The sequence below is a fragment of the Moschus berezovskii genome, chromosome 20, assembly GCF_049115385.1.
Source record: "Moschus berezovskii isolate FMDL1 chromosome 20, NW_MosBer_1.0, whole genome shotgun sequence".
Taxonomy (NCBI): domain Eukaryota; kingdom Metazoa; phylum Chordata; class Mammalia; order Artiodactyla; family Moschidae; genus Moschus; species Moschus berezovskii.
Window position 1 is genome coordinate 48,984,896 of NC_142479.1, and position 12,299 is coordinate 48,997,194.

Here is a 12,299-nt window from a genome sequence, read left to right on the forward strand (position 1 = left end):
GAGTCGGGGGACTCTGGGGCCCCGCTAGGGGGCGCTACGGTTACATTGACAGACTGCGGGAGTTAGGACCCAGCAGAAGCCTGACAGCCGACCTGGAAAATGGTATTCGATTTGCTCGGCCGGCGTACTCCTCCCTCCCACCCACCTGTTTGTCTTTGCACAGCGTAGCCAATTGGTTACCTCCACATCCTTATACGTCATCATTCCACGTCCGCCTATCGCCTAGGCCATCCCGTCGCGCTCCGGGTCGCAGTTGTCCTCGGAGTTGCCTGATCGGAAAGTCTCGAGGGCGAGGCGTTGCCCTCGATTCAGCTGGCTCTCCCGGCCATCAGGGACGAGGCCAAGGCCCCAGGGTGGGTCTCCTTTCCTTAGAAGCGGGTTCTGGGTTTTGAGGAGTTTTCCCCTCGCTGGTCCTGAGCTGGCAGTTCCGGCGGCGGCTGCCGGGGCCCTTCTCAGCGGCGGTCTCATGCAGCTCCTATGAGGCCCCTGTCGCCGGTCGGCGATGTCCGGCTGGACTTGTCACCGCCGCCGCTGCCGGCTGTGAGCGGGTCTCCGGTTGGGTCCTCCGGGCGTCTCATGGCCGCTAGCAGCTCCCTGGTGCCCGACCGGCTGCGTCTGCCGCTCTGTTTCCTCGGCGTCTTTGTCTGCTATTTCTACTATGGGATCCTGCAGGAAAAGATGTGAGCGGATCCCCAGGGTGGGAACGCAGACTCCCGCCACTGTACCACCACCCGCTCCCCGCCCGCTCGATCCTGCCTTGTCTCCCCAGCCTGTGGTCAGGTTCAGGTTCGCGGTCCTCCCGCCCCTAGCCCCAGTGTTCCCTTTGGCCCCTTCTGCTCTCCCAGCATCCTGACCCCTTTGCTGCTAAACCTCCCAAGGGTTACACAAAACGCGAAAGTTGGTTCCTAGATTCTCGGGAGATGGTTATTTTTCTTCCCTTAATTGATGTTTTTCCTGTTGGTTCTAAAGGACTGGGTTTTACAGACTTAGGTTTCCATGACCTGTTCTGGGCTATCCTTGAAACTCCTGTATTCTTGCAGGTTGCTGATTACTTCGCCCTTGGCCCTGCCCCGGTGTACGTCGTTTCACCAGTTTTTCACGTTTCATTCAGTTCCATCCTGTACGGATTTGTGTACACACACACACACACACAATTTTTCACGTTTCCTTCAGCACCATCCCGTACAGATATGTGTGTACACACACACAGAGTTTGTTTCATTCTGTTCACTGATTAGCAGCCTGGAGTATATAGTTTCTAGCTCCAATAAAATTGGCTCCTGTTGTAAATGTGCCCGGTGATCCTTACCAAACTTTCCCTGAGTCTAGAGAAGCAAAACAATTTCAAAGCGTTCAGTGGCTCAGGACTACTAGAGGACCCTGAGGGAAGTATATTAATTCGTCTCTTTCTCATGCATTTTATTCTTAGAACAAGAGGAAAGTATGGGGAGGGAGCCAAGCAGGAGACCTTCACTTTTGCCTTAACTTTGGTCTTCATCCAATGTGTGGTCAATGCTGTGTTTGCCAAGATCTGTGAGTACTTAGATAATAATCTATTGTGTGTCCCCTTCCCTTTGTATCCTAGGCATTAGGTCTAACTCTCAAGACCCTCAGCCCCTTCAGTGCTAACAACAGCCTCTCTATTAGACTTATAAAATGAGTGGCTTTGGAAAAAGGTGGAATTCTGTTTCCTTAAACTAAATCAATTTCTCAATCAGAAATGTGCAGAGAATGGATCTGTATTCCGGATCCCCATGAGAATATTTAAAACTTTTTTCTTTGTCTTTTTGGTTTTCCTTTTTGTGTCATCTCTCTTTGTTCCCTGGGGGCTAGCAGCAGGGCTGACTAGTCTCTTGATCTGAATGAACATCCACCCCGCACCTCCCACCGCTGCCCTGCATGAGGTCTTGTGTTAGCTTTAGATGGGATTGGAGAGTTGGAGAATCTTCAGAGATTTCCCTATCTAAGAGGACAGAAATAGTTCTGTCTAAGTACTTCTCATCTTATTTGACAGATAAATTCCTTTCATGTGGCTTTGACTTTTGCTCAGTGGTCCATCCTAGGCCCACCAACTTTCTCTTGTGTGTTTCTTTTATCTTCTCCCAGTGATCCAGTTTTTTGACACTGCCAGAGTGGATCGTACTCGGAGCTGGCTCTATGCTGCATGTTCTGTCTCCTATCTGGGTGCTATGGTCTCCAGCAACTCAGCACTACAGTTTGTCAACTACCCAACTCAGGTGAAACCTCAGGGTGGGGTGAGGGTTGGCTCAGAAGTTCAGAAGGATGAAAGATTCTTCCCTCAGGTCTGTGACTTAAATAAAAGGAGAATGTGTCTGGGAAATTAAGAGTGTGAAGAACCACAGATCTGACATTTAATGATGGTGGGTGGGCCGCGATAGAGCCATTTTCTGAGGCTACAGTCTCTGGAGCAGGCCCTACGCTAACTTATTCATCTTATGTAGCACCTAGTTCAGTACCTGGCATGTCAAAGACACTCAGAAATTATTTTTGCTCAATTTAATTTCAGGTCCTTGGTAAATCCTGCAAGCCGATCCCAGGTAAGCAGAAGATGGTCGCTGTGGTCCATCCTCAATCTTCCTGTAGTGAGCTTGATCCTCCCCTGCTAGGGCTCTATTCCTCTGAGCTTTGTCATCTTACCATTGCTATCTACAGGGACTTCCCTGCATCCCTTCCTCCTGCCCATCCTGCCATCTGTATCACTTCCTGTGGTGTTGGGTGTTCATTAGCTGCTAATCCTCACTGTGAGTTAGAAGCTGACCTCATCTGCCTTACATGGTCAGTCGTTTTGGTGGCCTGCATTGTCATTAGATACCCTAAATCCCATTTGATCATCAGTCTCCTTATTCTCAGTTTCTCACTCTTCCCCACGGTCCCACCTTTGCCAGGTTCCTTCCTGGAGCCTTTGTTCGCTTCCTTTCTCCGCTTTATATCCTTCATTCAATCTTGTCTCACAGTCATCTCTACGTAGGTGCTAGTGTTGCACTCTCCTCTTTTTGTCCTCTGTCAGCTCTCCTTCTCAGACATTCTTTTTTCCCCATGAGTCTTTGGCTGCTAGGAGATTATTGGTCTCAACAATGCCTATGGGTGCCTGAATTTTCCACCCTGTTTCTTCCCTGTAGTCATGCTCCTTGGAGTGACCCTCTTGAAGAAGAAGTACCCAATGGCCAAGTACCTGTGTGTGTTGCTAATTGTGGCTGGAGTGGCCCTTTTCATGTACAAACCCAAAAAAGTAGTCGGGATAGAAGAACACACAGTTGGCCATGGAGAGCTGCTCCTGGTATGTAATCCTGTTGGGAAAGGAAGCCTGTTCCAGTGATCTTAACAGGAATACCCTCCCCCTGCGCATACAGAAGGCCAGTTATGTTTTGAGAGAGATAAGTGGTGTTTCTTGCTCCCCGTTTCTGGTTTTTGTCTCTTGCTGCAGGGTCCTTGGCTCTGCTGAGGCTGTAGTGGGAAGCCTAGAATATTTCACAACAGGTCAGCTCTTCTGGAGAAGAGATAACTCTGAGGCCCGTGTCTAAATGCTGCTGTGAGGTCCCTGAGACCTGAGAGTAAAGAGGAAAGGAGTAGTGTGTCTCTCACGGTGGCTTTCCAAGAAACCTGGAAGCCAGAGTTAAAAATAATACTAGATAGCCAGTTAAGCCAACCGTGTTCTTTTCCCCATGGGGGCCCAGTGTGCAGTGGCTGCAAACAGCAGCCTCTTTGGTAGCGTATGCAGCCTGTTTTCTGTACAGATTGCCCTAAGGGACCTTGGAGATAACTCTGGCCAGTGGACATTCATGACTGGCATGCTGTCCCCAGTGTAGGCTTCAGACAGGTATGCGTGGTGCCTTTGGAAAGCCCAGGGCGCAGTTGCCAGAGTCCACTTTGGCCAAGTTATAATGTCTATTCACACCAAGCTGCAGAACAAAGGGCATATGATTGAGGCCCTCCACAGGGCCAAGTTCAAGTTCCTGGCCACCAGAGGATCCACATCGCCAGGAAGTAGGGATTTACTAAGTTTCACACAGATGAATTTGAAACCATGGTGGCGGAAAAGCGGCTCATCCCAGATTTCTGTAGGGTCAAATACATCCCTAATCGTGGTCCTCTGGACAAATGGCGGGTCCTGCACTCATGAGGATGCTGTCCCCTCCCTCCTGCCCACCGATAAATCCTACTTTCCTGTCAAAAAATAATACTATAGTAGCTATTACTTACTAGGTATTAGGTACTGTTCCAAGTGTTCTACATGAAAACTAGTTACTTTTTACTATACTTTATAACTTAGATAGTATTAATCTCTATTTTACAGATGAAGAAAATAAGGCAAAAGTTAAATCGTTTTCCCATGGCCATATGGCTGTTAATTGGCAGAGTTAGTGGCTAACATGGGCTTCCCAGGTGGCGCTAGGGGTAAAGAACCTGCCTGCCATTGCAGGTTAGACCTAACAGACACAGGTTCAATCCCTGGGTTGGAAAGATCCCCTGGAGTAGGAAATGGCAACCCACTCCAGTATTCTTGCCTGGAAATCCCATGGACAGAGGAGCCTGGCGGGCTACAGTTCATGGGGTCCCAAGTAATTGGACACGACTGAACAAATTGTGTCCAATATTGCCCTGGATTCTAATCCAGCAGTGTGACCACAGAATCCAGTCTCTGGAGCACTGGACTCCCAAGCCAGGAGGCTAACATGCTGGGATTAGATTTCCTGTCTCCACCTTTAGTGGAAGAATATGTGTAGCTCACCACGGCCTATTCTAGGCCCCTGCATGCCGGGCTTCACGGCATTGCGTTGAGAAATGTTAGGCTTCCTGCCCTGCTCTGATTACACTACATCTGTGTGGCTCAGATCACCTGTCCTGCTGCTGGGGGCAGGAGGGAGTGCACGTGGTTTCTTGTCATCCTCTGCTTGTGGGCAAATGGCAGCGTTTTGTTCTGAGGACTCTGTCTTAAGGCAGCAGCTTTCTGAGGGAGTTCAGAAAAGTGCGAGGTCTGTGTCCTGAGTTAGGGAGGGCCCCAGTGGCCTTCTCATTGCAGGCTGTACTCTTTCTTTCCCAGCTCTTGTCTCTAACCCTGGATGGACTGACCGGTGTTTCCCAGGACCACATGCGAGCTCACTACCAAACAGGCTCCAACCACATGATGCTGAACATCAACCTTTGGTCGACGTTGCTGCTGGGAGCTGGTGAGGCGTGGCTCTGCTGTTCTTTCCGTGTGTCAGCGGAGGGCAGACTGCCTCATCCACGTAATCTCTAGCCCTGGTGCCAGTTGTGTTCTTTGCCCAGGCCGAAGGTCAGCCTCAGTTCTCAGATGCCTTATTGTCCAAGCCCTTGAGAAGCCGCCTTAGAGAAACTTGCACCAGTCAGCTCTGCTTGCTGCTTATACTGGCACAATCAGGAATAGATCTGTGTCAGGTATCATGGGAAGACGCACAGTAGTAAAATGCAGAGGTGCCCTGCGAACTCACCCTTCTCTGAGGTAGATGAGACATTGGTCTGTGGTGAATACTGAAGATTGTTCAAACATGGATGTGTTTGCTTTTAAATCAGTGCTTTCTAACTTTTTTTTCAAATCTGGGCACACACAGGGAGTGTTTTTCATACAACATGCTAGGGTTAACAGAGGAGGCTGCTGATGCCTGGAATCGACCAGTGCTTGGGGCTGCCTTGAGCTAGGGATGTCTGGATCAGTATCTTCACAGCATCTGAGGTTTGATTCTTTCCATCACTTTGACAGAAGTAGCTCATTAACTTCTAAGTATTTCCCAGAAGAGTCTTTAGTCAGTTTCTCTATTCAGAAAAATAGGAGATGCTTGATGGGACAGTACAAACTCACGCCATACATTTTCCCTTGCCCTCCCCCACTTCAGAGTGCTTTCACAGGCCTCTGCAGGTGTATGCGTGAGAATGGGCACACAGGATGCACCATTCATCTTTGAATGTTTTTTTCTAGGAATCCTGTTCACCGGGGAGCTCTGGGAGTTCTTGAGCTTTGCCGAAAGGTACCCTACCATCATCTATAACATCCTTCTCTTTGGCCTGACTAGTGCCTTGGGCCAGGTGAGTGCCTTGATGGGTGATGACTTGGCTTCCCCAAGAAGAGACTGGCCTGCCTGGGAGAAGAGGGTGGCAAGATCAGCTGTGATGTCCTGTTACAGTCTTTCCTTGGTAGATACCCAGGAGCCAGCCTGACTTTGTCTTTCTGTCTTTCTCTAGAGCTTCATCTTCATGACAGTTGTGTATTTTGGTCCCCTAACCTGCTCCATCATCACCACAACTCGAAAGTTCTTCACCATTTTGGCCTCTGTGATCCTCTTCGCCAACCCCATCAGCCCCATGCAGTGGGTGGGCACCGTCCTGGTATTCTTGGGTAAGTTAAATCCAGAGCATGCAGCTCTGGGCCATACAAAGGGACTTTATTTTTTTTTTCCCTTAATACTTACTTGTATATTTTTGAAATGTGTTATTTTAGAGCAGACTTTTTATAAAAAGAAGAGGAAGCATTACCTGTAATCCAGCCTTCTTAAGGAACATTTCATTTGAACGATTTCTTTCCAATGATTTTTTGTTCCCCAGACGCTGAGCAGGGTAAAATTATTATACTTATTCCCTACTAATTGGCACCGCTATGGATGAGCTGAGAGAACTAGAAATTTGACTCCTAAATTTCATTCAGTCTTGCTGTTTTTTTTTTTTTGGCTGCACCATGAAGCACACAGGATCTTAGCTCCCCCACCAGGGGTCGAACCAGTGCCCCCTGTAGTGGAAGCAAGGAGTCTTAACCACTGGACTGCCAGGAAAATCCCTGCTGTATTTTATATACACATGTAATTTATCAGTGTCTTGGTGATTTTTTTCATTTGATACTAACCTCTTTTCTCTGAGGAGGTTTGATAAAACTGATGTTTGAAAATTATAGTTTTATTTAAAGCTCCAATTTTGGAGACCAAGGCACACCCCACTTCCCACCCCCATATAATTTGTAGACTTCATTTCTCCCCATAAAGTTAAGCCCGTGTTTTCTCTTTCCATAGGTCTTGGTCTTGATGCCAAGTTTGGGAAGGGAGCCAAGAAGACATCCCACTAGGAAGAGAGAGACTACCTCCACTCCAAGAATATTTAAGTTATTTTCTCCAACGGTCACATCTCTTGGGAAAACGGACACAATAGAGATAAAGGACTAGGTTTCAGTCTGGGTATTTTTTGTTTTTGTTGTTGTTGTTGTTTTTTAAAGAAGCAAAATCACATATTCTAAAAAACAATTTGGATTTTAACAAGACACAGTTGGCCATTTCTGTTCTTGATGACCAGGAGCACAGCCTCACACAAAAAAAGAAAGAGAAGAGGCAGAGCTTGGTGTTCATGACCCAAGCTGCTCCCACGTGGGTGTGGTTAACCTGGCTGGGGGGCCGGTTCCCCCAAGAACTGTTGCGCTTATGGCCTCTATTCCCACAGGTGAAGGTCTAAATATGCTAGAACAGGTAGCTGTCAGTGAGAGCTAGAGAATGTAAAAAGCACTTTATCTCTTAAAGCTCTGGTGGGCAAATATTTCTTAAAAATTACAGATATATTCTCTCCTCAAGAAACTCCTCTTGAGGTTGAGGTAAAATGAGCCCAGAGCCTCAGAGTCTGCTGCGTTTTGACATTTCTTCATTTCCTCCCCTTCAACCAAAGCTCAACCAAAACGAGAGCGGAGACCCAGTGTGCATGTCGTGAACAGCTTTGGAAGGTCTGATTCCCTCCCTGTACCTCCGTGTCTGTTCTCAGTCCTCTCGGTCCCCTCCCGGGGAGGCTGGATTAATCCTCTCTTGTCCCCTTCAGCTGCTAAAGCCTTGCAGGCCTCTGCCATCCTGGCGGTGCCCTGGTATTCCCATGCCAGCTCCTGCCTGTTGAAAGGGATGCTGGCGGAAGGTACAGTGGCTGAGTCCTGGCATAGAGCCGCTGTTGAGTTTTCTGGGTGGCAGTGGGGGGAGAAGGCGGAGCATGGAGCAGAGCCACCTGCCCACTGCTGCCTTTGGAGTTGGAAATCGCTATCCTCCGTGGACCAAACTTTACACATGAAAGTGCATTTCCACCAGCTGCAACTTTCACTCCATCTGTTCAGCAGCCCCAGCCCCTTGGCTCTCCAGATGGGCGCCCAGCCTCCTTCCTGCGCTGCTGCCTTCCCACCCCCTGCACCCAGCCTTTCAAGCCTGGCTCACTTGCACTCGTCTCACTCTCTTGGGGCCCTGGGTGTCACTGCAGCTCTGCCCTGAAAGGCCCCCTCTCACATTTTGAACTCCTCCTTGAGAAGAGAGGTTTTAAATGCATCTGGCTGAACTTCCTTCTTTTCTCCACCCCTTTCTTTTCTCTGTGTTTCCCATTCTGAAAGTTGCATCAATTAGCTCCTTACCTACTGGACTGATAGTTCTTCCAAACTCTCTTCTGTGGATTAGTTAGGCAGTGAGAGCATGTTACCAGGGCCAGGGGCCTATTTAGCAGTCCTTACCTGGGCCTGGTGTTTTTTTGTTTTGGGTTTTTTAAAAATAATTATTTTTGTTTATTTGGCTGTGCTGGATCTTAGCAGTGGCATACAGGATCTTTAGTTGCAGCATGTAGACTCTTAGTTGTAGCATGTGGGATCTAGTTCCCTGACCAGGAATCAAACCCAGGCCCTCTGCACTGGGAGCATGGAGTCTTAGCCACTGAACCACCAGGGAAGTCCCTGGGCCTGGCGTTTTAACAAGAGACATTTTCCCAGTTATCAGGCCAGTCCCCTCCACCTCTGCCCCCTGCCTTACCCAAGCAGGGGTCTCAGGCACACCTCATACTAGTCACCAAGAGCAAGAAGGATTTCCAACAGCTCAGCATGGCTCTCACCCGATACTGGAGCAAGGCTGTCCTATCCTCGGTGAGTCAGGAGCCCAGTTCTGGACTGTTCATTCAGTTCTTTGCCTGTTCTAATCCTTCTGTATGCCACATCCTGTGGGCATGCTGGGAGTTCAAAGTTGACTAGGATCAGTACTTACCCTCTAGGGTCTAACAGGGAGTCGGGTAGATAAATCATTGCATCTCAGAAATGCAGAGCTAACAACGAAGAAAGGTGTCTGGACAAGGTGAGGCTTGAGCTGGAGAGAGTGTGGGAAGATGAAAGGGAGTGAAAAGGGAGCTTTGGCTCTACTGCCAAGTGGGAAATAGGGTTTTAAACTGCCTGGCTTCTCCCCATGCTCCTGCTTCTTTTTGTCTTACAAACTTTTAATTTTGTATTGGGGTATAGCCACTCAAACACAACATGTATCCAGTTTCCCCCAAACCCCCGTCCTATCCGGGCTGTTAGCAGAATTCCATGAGCTGTACAATAACATTAGTAGAGTTTCATGTTCTATATAATAGGTCTTTGTTGTTTATCCATTTTAAATACGGTGCTGTGTATACAACCATATCAAACTCCCTAACTGTCTTTTCCCCCCATGCTCCTGCTTCTAATCAGTTCAAGTGAGAGCACAGGAGCAGGTGAGTGGCTCTGCAGTGAGGCATCGTTTCAGCTCAACTGGAAGATATTTTAAAATGTGTAAGCTGCCAGCTTGTTCGGGGTGGTGTACTCACCTACAGGATCACAGGAACTGAGAGTGCCAAGTCAGACTCTCGATCAGTAACACTCTGCTAGGTTATTATGGTACTGATAAACGTGAAATACCAGGCAAGTTCAAACAGAAGGATTGTTGATCGCTAACCCTGGGCGGCCTGATGCTTCAGGTTTCTAAACATCAAAGGACTTTCATCTGCAGTTAATTCTCAGCTCTGTGTAGAAGGGAACCAGCACACACATTTTCCCAAGCACTCTTTTTCATTTAGGGTGTATTCTATTTTGGTCCACCTATCAGGCTTGCCTCTTTAGCTGTTTGTACTCAGACTCATGGCAGAGTGGTTTTTCCATTTCCTGTACACCTCTTAGTCTAGGGCAAGGGGAGTGACGCAAATGTGATTTGGGGGTAAAAACCATAGGGAAAGCTATTCTGGAATTAATCATCATAAGGGAGAAAAATTGTAAGTTGTTTTTCAAATGACTTAAAGGGGTAGTGTGGATGATCTCTAAAGTGGGTTCTTTAGCATTAGGTGATGTGTTTCCTCAGCCCTGTAAACCCTTATGAAGAGGACTAAGCAGGCATTTGCATCTTTTGAAAATGGAAAAACAAGTTAGGGAAGGGGGCAACTTGCAGTGGGTCCCTGGGTGTGTCCCAGGGAGATTAAGGAGAACTCAAGTTTCCCCTAGTTATGGTTGCATCTTGGACCTGTGCCCTCGCAAGGGCAGAAGCCAACCTCCTCAGGAGACCCATTGCTTCTTCTGTCTGGTCCCACTTGGCAGTGGAACAGTTTGCACATTTTATAAGTGGTACTGGTCACTCTCCCCAGATGTCCTGGCAGATAAATTGTCCTGGGTCTCTGCGGGATCATTCAGCCCTTCCCACTGAAAACACACCAGCTGTCTTTAGGAACAGCAATCTCATATTTATTGAACTCCTCCTTTCCCAAAGCTCTTTAGTTCATGACATTTTATCCTTACAACACTCCTGGGGAGAGCTTAAGCCAGAAACAAGTCTCCCCATATCCAGAATAGAGAGCCCCAAATCCACTGAAGTGCATCAGCTGAAGGTCACATGACTCCATGGGAGGACAGGGCCCAAGTGAACCTCCACTTAGCACATGTCAGAGGTCAATGAGCTATATCAGTGGTTCCCAGCTTTTTGGATTTCCTGATCCAATAGGATTTTCAAATAATTTGGGAGCAGATGTTGATAATAGGTATACTGGCTTTTTATTTTTTCAAATAAGGACTTTCAAAAAAAATTTTTAATGTCATATGGTTTACAGAAGGACATTTTAAGTCCAAAAATTTTAGGAAGAGTATCCACCTCAGAATAAAGAATGCTTCTTCCAGAAATGATAATTGGAAGTCATACCACTGTATAGGTAATAAGAAAAATTGATTAATTTCAGAAAATGTTCAACATAAAACATCCTACAGCAATACATTGTAGGTGCATCATTATGATTGTTGTCTTGAAACACCCTGGTCTGTTTGGGGCTTATATTCCATAATGTGGTCTACTGAAGCTGAATGTCACAGAAGCATGCTGACAAAGGTGGAAGCAACCTGCAATGAGGTTTGACATCATCTAGAACATTCTGAGAGTCTAAAAACAACATCCTCCCAACCTGAGCCACTTCTGCCTTCCTTCTGCAGGGCCAGGAAGAGAGCAGGCCATGGGGGCCAGAAGGCTTTCCACAAGGGCTGTGGGACGGAGACAGACCTGGCACTTCAGCTCCAAGGTCTGCTGCTCCCAGGATGTTCGGGCAATGGCTTCCATCACCCAGCTCAGGAAGCTTAGAATTGATTCTTGAAGAATTTCCCCCTACTGGTGAGAGCTGGATTCCAACAGGCACAGTCCTCAGACTGGGAACTACAGGGCTATGCCTGCCGCGGCAAGAAAGCTAGAAAGAAGAACAAAGAGACTCTTGGAATGAGGAGTGGTTTCATCCAGTGCCTTCCACCTGAGGAGCAAGTTCATGAGGGCTGGTGGTTTTCTGTCCAGGTATAGCTGACTCCCTGCTATTTCTGGGGAGAAGTGGAAGAGGGAAAGAGGTTCAAGACATTCTTCAAGAGGAGGGACAGAATATTACTTCCTGCCCACTTGTGTGTTTTGTCATGGTGTGTGGGTGGCCAGAGCTAGTAGAAGCATCATGTTTAAGCTTAGGAACTGACTAGACACCATTTCCTCCTACTTGGGACCCTGAAATTGCCACATTCATACTGTAGCCCTAGAGAGAACGTGTCACTCTTTCAGGAAGGCTGAGAACTCTCTGAAATTTTAATGTAAATATGTATGTGTAAGACAAGTGGTCACACATATGTCAAGCGAGTAGGTTGATTTTGCTGTAAAAAGGGCCCACATCTCTCTCATTCTCATAGGGGTCCACTGTAATCATGCTCTCATTTAATGAAAACTGATTTCCCAACTAGAGTTACTGTATAACTGGGCACCACTGCAGAATATGAGAAAGCATCATCTCCAGCTCTGTTTAGATGGAGGGGTGGGATCGAGTTTGCAGAGAAACCCAGGAAGAGTAACATAGCCAGTTTCACATCTAGCTTTCTCTAGGCCCCTCCAACACACTAGAGTTGTGAGGTTTAGCAAATAAAAATAGAAGATGCTCGGCTAAATTTCAATTTCAGATAAACAGCACATGCCTTCTTGGTATAAGTATGTCCCACTCAATATCTGAGACATATTTATACCAAACAATTTTGTCTTATT

The 12,299-nt window shown here is 47.4% G+C and overlaps 1 protein-coding gene, 1 non-coding gene and 1 pseudogene across 3 annotated transcripts; all 3 read left to right on the forward strand.

Annotated features, from left to right (window-relative positions):
* Positions 1–444: 444 nt before the first annotated feature.
* Positions 445–11,663, forward strand: SLC35B1 (solute carrier family 35 member B1). 2 transcript variants are annotated; one of them, XM_088828988.1, is made up of 10 exons: positions 445–680; positions 1,430–1,533; positions 2,107–2,237; positions 2,528–2,558; positions 3,141–3,298; positions 5,063–5,189; positions 5,957–6,063; positions 6,220–6,373; positions 7,038–8,893; positions 11,228–11,663. In XM_088828988.1, exons 1-9 carry the CDS (start codon positions 478–480, stop codon positions 7,088–7,090), a joined length of 1,068 nt encoding a protein of 355 aa, XP_088685114.1. In that variant the 5' UTR covers positions 445–477; the 3' UTR covers positions 7,091–8,893; positions 11,228–11,663. The 2 variants fall into 2 exon arrangements, with proteins under 2 accessions (XP_088685114.1, XP_055263573.1); XM_055407598.2 differs by having other exon boundaries at positions 7,038–7,732.
* On the forward strand, positions 3,649–3,783 carry LOC129544817 (small nucleolar RNA SNORA70). The gene has a single exon (XR_008683564.1). It is a non-coding gene; the product is annotated as a small nucleolar RNA SNORA70 (small nucleolar RNA).
* Positions 3,684–5,056, forward strand: LOC148774718 (large ribosomal subunit protein uL16-like; annotated as a pseudogene).
* Positions 11,664–12,299: the final 636 nt, after the last annotated feature.